The following is a 6,284-nucleotide window of genomic DNA, read 5'->3' as shown; positions in this document are numbered from 1 at the left end:
TGTCAGGAACAAGTGCGAACCAAAACACCGCCCTTTCTCCAAAGACAAGCCAGGTCCTCAGTGCACAGGAGCACGGTCAAGGATTTCCCCCCACAGCCCTTGCAGCCAAATAGGCTGAATGGCAGCTGGTCACCTGCTAAAAAGAAAAATACCTCTTGCCCTAACGAGCATGTTTCCATGACTTCTCAAGGGCAGTACAAAAGCAGACAGTTGCCTCTGACCGTCTGGGGCACTGGTTTCATGATCATTCGCCCAAAGAAAGAGGCCACTGAGAGGAACTATCCACCACAGGACAAATGATGGCAAATGAAACTGTTCCCGCTTCTCTAGGACGTTGTTACTTAATTTTCCCACATCACTTCTCCTCTTACAAGTGCCCTGTCATCCCCCAGAAAGAGGAAAAAAAAAGAAAGAAAGAAATTTGTTAAAAGTTATACAAAGAAAAAACAATGCTGATCACCAGAATCTGAATCATCACCATCTGCAAAATACAGAGAACAATTCAACTGCTTCCTCAATTTGAAACGGACGTCTGTGAAGGAGAAACGCTGTCTACATGGTAGAGGTGATTCTTCTTATGTGAGCAACAGGGAACTGGAACTCAGGTACGGCGCGCTAGAAGACAGTGCTCATCAAGTGGTTTCAAACGTCGCTTATCTAAAGGTAGTCAAGAACATCAGAATGCAAACCTCTGGATTCAAATTCATTCTTCACATCAAGTTTCTTCCATCTTTTCTTGATCTTTTTAGGGAGAGAGTGAAAGTCCGTGTCTGAGGAAGAAATCAGTGACATTTTTAAGCAATGTAAATCCAAAGCTCAGGAAAGCATTAAGCTATTTTAAGAGAGCTGCAACACTTTTAAACTGACTACCCCAGTCAAGTGAGAACTTCAACACGAGGCAACAGAAATGAAGCATTTCTACTGTCAACACATGCACCACATCCTTGGACCACTGTCTCGTAAAGGAGACTGACAGGGAAGAGACGCACAAGGGAGAGGAATTTCCAGCCACAGAGCTGGAAGGATGTGGAGCTGATCCAGTCGGAGGCCAGGGAGTTCAGACCCCAAGACACACAGGTGCTCAGAGGCCAACTGGGCCAAGAACGTGGACAGCCTGCCTCCCAACCATCAGCGCTATGTCCAGATGCCTCCCAGAGCCCTGCAGTTCATCTCTCAGCTCAGCTCCGTTAAGCAACTGTGGTAGAAATGTCAGGAGCGATGATGATCACCACTAGCAACCTTTCCTCAGGACTAAGTGCTAATCTTGCCCCTTGCAGAATGAATTCTGTATTTGTTTTGAATGTGCGATGAATCCTAAAGTAAATCCAGCTTAGAAGTAGTAGTTTAGGGAGAGGAAATGAGAAGCTGTCTTGTAAAACTTAATTTTGGTGCACGTTGCTGAAACACAATTGCTCTGCCTCATTTAAAACTTCACCCCAGTGCATACGAACAAGTAACCAAGAGGGCGTTTCGCACGGAATACCTTTCTGTGCTGAAGCTCTGGCTGCTCTTCTCATCTGAAACTCTTCTGCTGCTGCATCAGGCCCACGTTTTCATAGACTCTGGCATTATCTTCTCTCATTCTGAAAAGAGGAGACGTATTTACAGAAATGCAGAGCGTGCTGCTGACACTGACAGGATGTCTGTTCGGCACATGCTGCAAGGTTCTTTGGACCAGACATGGTTCCTGCCCCAAGGAGCTGACTTTCTAGAAAGGGACAGAAGGCATCCATTCACACGTAACATAACCATGATGTCACAAGTTGAATCCGAGCCTCAAATCGTTGTGCTCTCTGGGGTTTGGAGAAAAACACATTCTTTTCCAGGCAGGCCAAGTCAGGGTAGCCTTAAAGGGTGTAGGATGTGTACAAAAAAATAGAAAGAACTGCTGTTAATGGAGAGTCAAACCCATTGTCATCAAGTTGAGTTCCAATTCATAGTGACCCTACAGGCCAAAGTCAAATTGCCCCATAGGGTTTCCAAGACTATAAATCTTTACAGAAGCACACCACCACATCTTTTTTGCTTCAGAGCAGCTGGTGGACTCGAACCACTGACCTTCTGGTTAGCAGCTGGGGACTTAACCAGTGTACTACCAGGGCTCCTTCATGTCAAGTCAAGGGACCAAACAGGCAAAAGTTCCAAAAGCCAAACCCAAGTGCAGCCAGCAGTGACTACAGACGTGTTTAGCTTTAGCCCAGGCAACAGGAAGGAGAAAGTGAACACAAGGCTGAACTACAATTTGGGGTCTTAGGATGGTGGACCAACGCATCAAAGAGCCCGGATCCGTTTTGGTTGAGAAGGACAAACAGCTGTGGGAGACTGTCAGGAGGCACCCGGGTTATCCTGGGTCTGCACCCTCCCCGAAGAGGACAGTGACAGCAAGAAGGGACATGTTGGTGGAGAGAACGCTTTGGGTGTGTAATTTCCTTTCAGCATTAAATAGGAAGCAGTGTCAATACAAGCCTATTATATGCTATCTAAAATGTTTACAGAGCATATTAAAGCCTTGGGGGCGGTGGTAAAAATCCACATCAGAAGCAAACAGATAAAAGATTCTTAGGGGAAAATAGAAAGTAAATGTTATGCTGGAGAGTGACCTTAGAACATGGAAACAGCACCTTACAACCGCTATTCCCACTAACAAATGCTTTCCTAGCATGTGTTTTAGGTTAAATGAGGAGGCCGCAAAGTTTTTCTATGAAGGACCAGAGTAACCAATCTCAGCTCGTCAGGCATGTATGGTCTCTGCCCTAGACTCTTCTTTTAAAAATCATTCTTAGCTCATGGGCCATACAAAATAGGCCGTGGCCTGCATTTGGCCTGTGGGCTGCAGTTCACTGACCCCTGGTTTAAATGCCCAAAGCAGATGTCTACTGACTAATGGAAAATTGGCCTATCAGGGCTGTGGTGATGCATTTTCCGTGAAGAGAAAAATTAAATTTTCCTTGGAGAACCACTTGATGTCCTTACCGACTGCCTGTTGTTGTGTGCCATCATTGATTTTCAACTCATAGCGACCCCGTGGGACACAAAGAACCATCCCACAGGGTTCTCTGGGCTGTAATCTTTATGAAAGTGGGTCATCAGGTCTTCCCCCATATAATCCCAGGCAGTGTGACAATCAGCCTTCGGTTTAGGTAAACTAAAACTTGGGTTAGATAGTAGCATCAACACAATCCAGAGAAGTTGCTGGTCAATGACACATTAACTGATCAGGTGACAATAATAAGTGCCAATGAAACACACATGCACGCACACACTCTACAGAGACTTGTTTGGGTTCTTGAGCTCGTTTATAGAATTACGTGCAGGTGAAAAAGAATTCCCTTCACCACTACTTACTCTGTACAGGATGGTGTTGGCGTACAAGGTGGGAGGGGACTCTGATCGCCACTGGTCTGGTCCGCTAGGGAATACTTAATATTTGTATATTCATGTCCTTTCCTCTTGCTTTTCTGAAAGTGTAAGGTAGCATACAAGGGCATGTGAGTATTTCAAAAGGGATAAAGAAGAAGAAAAGACATTTAACAAAAAAAGAAAAAAGGACAGACATTGATAGGTTACTAATGGCTGGAAATCCATCTTCTCAATGTAAACACATCTTATTGGTCAAAGGAGTATTTGAACCATAGAATTCAAAGCACAGAGATTAATGCATTAACAAGTTACCATATCAAACCAAATGGGCCTGTTTCTGAGCTAAGAGAAAAGTCACACCAGTATCCCGTCCTTTCATAGTTCCCTTGTAACCCATGGGATGATTTTCAGGTAAACTGGTGGGATAGGCCATCCAGAAGTGAATTCACGTCAAGCAGAGATGGTACCCAAGTCTCTGTGATGGGGGTGCACATGTTTTGTCACAGCCACCTGTCTGGAAAAATACCTTGCCATATTTTTAAACTTTATTTTTGGCTTTAATGATAACTCTGAAAAAAATTGGCAAAAAAAAAAAAAAACACATACAGAAATGTAATCTCATCTCAGATGTAGAGTGCAGTGCATTTGGTAGGGCTCCCAAAGAGGTGATTTTCATCACCCTGGTCTGCTCCTACATTCATACAGAAACTACCAGTTCTAAAACTCTAATCCATCAAATTATCATTACACAATGACTCAACACATAGGGTGCTCACAAAATGGCAAATACGGGGAAGGATATCCGTATCAAATACTGACGTAGATGTGGAGAGCTTTCAATCCTGCTGGTGAAAGGGGAGAATACTATCACTCGGGTAAGCAATTAATTAGTACTACTAGGTACTATCCAGTGAAAATGAAAAGGCCTATAACCCTGAACATCTACTTCTTGAGAAACTCTTGCACATAAACCTCAAAGACTTGTAAGAGGGAGTCCAGTGAAGAGGAAATGAATGGACATACTCATATCATGAAAGGAAACTCAACAGTGAAGAGGGATAAGGAGGAAATATGCTCATGTGTCTCAAAACACAGTTCTGAAACAGTGCTGACAGGAAAAAAGCAAACTGCAGACCAACGTAACCTGTGCACCATTGGGGTGAACGTTTCAAACATATAAAACGACGTTACGTACTGCTTACAAATATCTGCATTCAGACTCTGAAAAAACAAGGAGACTGGAAGGCTGTTGATTGCTTTGGGGGTACAAGGGGTGGCGGTGGGGGATGGGCAGGCAATGAACATCAAAGGGAACCTCAGCTGCATCTGCTACACTTCACTTCTTTTATAAAAGAAAGAGTTGGAGGAAATGTGGCAAAAGGATGACTCTGGTTAAGTTCTTGGCTGCTAACCAAAAAGTCAGTGGTTCAAATCCAGCTGCTCCGCATGAGAAAGATACTGCACACACTGCTTCCTTGGAAACCCTTTGTGGCAGTTCTACTCTGTCCTGCAAGGTCACTATGAGTCGGAGTTGATTCCACACCAACAGGCTTTGGTAGTTAAGTGCTGTTCAGTCAGATTTCCAACTCCTAGCACCCCATAGGATAAGACTAGGCTGTGATCTTCCCAGGAGCAAATTGCCTGGTCTTTTCCCCATGGAGCCACTGGGTGGGTTTGAACCACCAACCTTTCGGTTGGCAGCCAAGCACTTAACTGTTGCTCTACTACAGCTCCGCAGTTACGGGTTATGGTACTGGATTTTTTTTTTTAATTTTCATAAAGAAGTATTAAAACAAAATAAATTTGGGAATAGGTAAGAACAATGGTTGGACAACATGATGAACATAATCAATGTCAGTAAGCAGTACCCATGAAAACTGTTGAAACAACGTTTTTTATCATATATTTACAATTGACAACAACTGTATTGAACTGTATTAAAGCATCTGATAACTCTGTATGAAAGTTATCTGTATGAAACGCCCTAAAGAAACAAAACATACAAGAAATTTAAATCCATCAGTAAGGCTTCTTTCCTTCCCTCACTCAAAACCAGTAGCCAATAAAAAGTGGAAAATCTCATTACCCAGGAAACACTCCACTTGAATCCACAAACTATCTATCAAGCATCTCTGCCTTACTTCTGGAGAACTGGTGGGACCAGAGCAGGAAGCTGAGAACTCACACGTGACCACTCAGATTTCAAACCGGAAACAGAACCCTCATAAACCTCTGTTAAAGTGAGGAGACCTGAGGGTGGGCAATTGCACCATCTCTCAAACCTCTCTGATAAAGAACCATATGGGTCTCCCAGCAGAAAAAGCGAGCTATATAGGAGAAGGTATGACAAAACTGACCTTAGACTTCATCACAACCACCAAATTCTAAACAATCCCATGGGAAGACAACCATCCAAGAATCTTAACCCCGCCCACCAGGGACCAGGTGTTCCCATGCATGCAAAAACTTAGACCACAATCTAATTTTTTCAAACCACTAGGTAATAAAATCCAGCTGCGACAGACAAACCAAAAGCAAAATAAGTAATTCAGGTAAATAGAAACCATGATGAAAGGACTCATGAGCGATGAGTTTTAACACAATAGCCACACGAAACCACCAAGGGGACAAAAGCTAACGATATCATAGATCGTAGTAAAAATCAGATGGCAAAAAAAAAAAAAAACAGCCCTGCAGATGGAATTAAATGGATAGTAATTATAACAATAAAAGTAGTTAACATTTTCTGAGCACTCACTTGGTGGCAAGCCCTATCTGAATTTTCTCATTTTAATCCTCATCACAATATTTTGAAATAGATATTGTTATTAACCCTACTTAGAGAGGAAATATGTAATTTCTGGGTTATGCCCTTAAAACAGGGGTGATGGGGGAAATGCAGAACAGAATTTCAAATTCTCATG

The 6,284-nt window shown here is 43.0% G+C and overlaps 1 protein-coding gene across 1 annotated transcript in view; it reads right to left on the bottom strand.

Moving 5' to 3' along the window:
- Positions 1–1,513: 1,513 nt before the first annotated feature.
- PTPN11 (protein tyrosine phosphatase non-receptor type 11) overlaps positions 1,514–6,284 on the bottom strand; it is a 63,768-nt gene continuing 58,997 nt past the window's right edge. The window contains exons 12-13 of the mRNA XM_007938271.2: positions 3,346–3,458; positions 1,514–1,583 (exon numbers count right to left, since the gene is read on the bottom strand). Of these exons, the coding sequence (XP_007936462.2) occupies positions 1,514–1,583; positions 3,346–3,458 (183 nt within the window). The remainder of the gene's footprint in view (positions 1,584–3,345; positions 3,459–6,284) is intronic.

This window comes from Orycteropus afer, unplaced genomic scaffold, assembly GCF_000298275.1.
Source record: "Orycteropus afer afer isolate SDZICR_OR568_19922 unplaced genomic scaffold, OryAfe1.0 scaffold00048, whole genome shotgun sequence".
Taxonomy (NCBI): domain Eukaryota; kingdom Metazoa; phylum Chordata; class Mammalia; order Tubulidentata; family Orycteropodidae; genus Orycteropus; species Orycteropus afer.
This window is presented reverse-complemented; position numbering and strand designations above follow the sequence as displayed.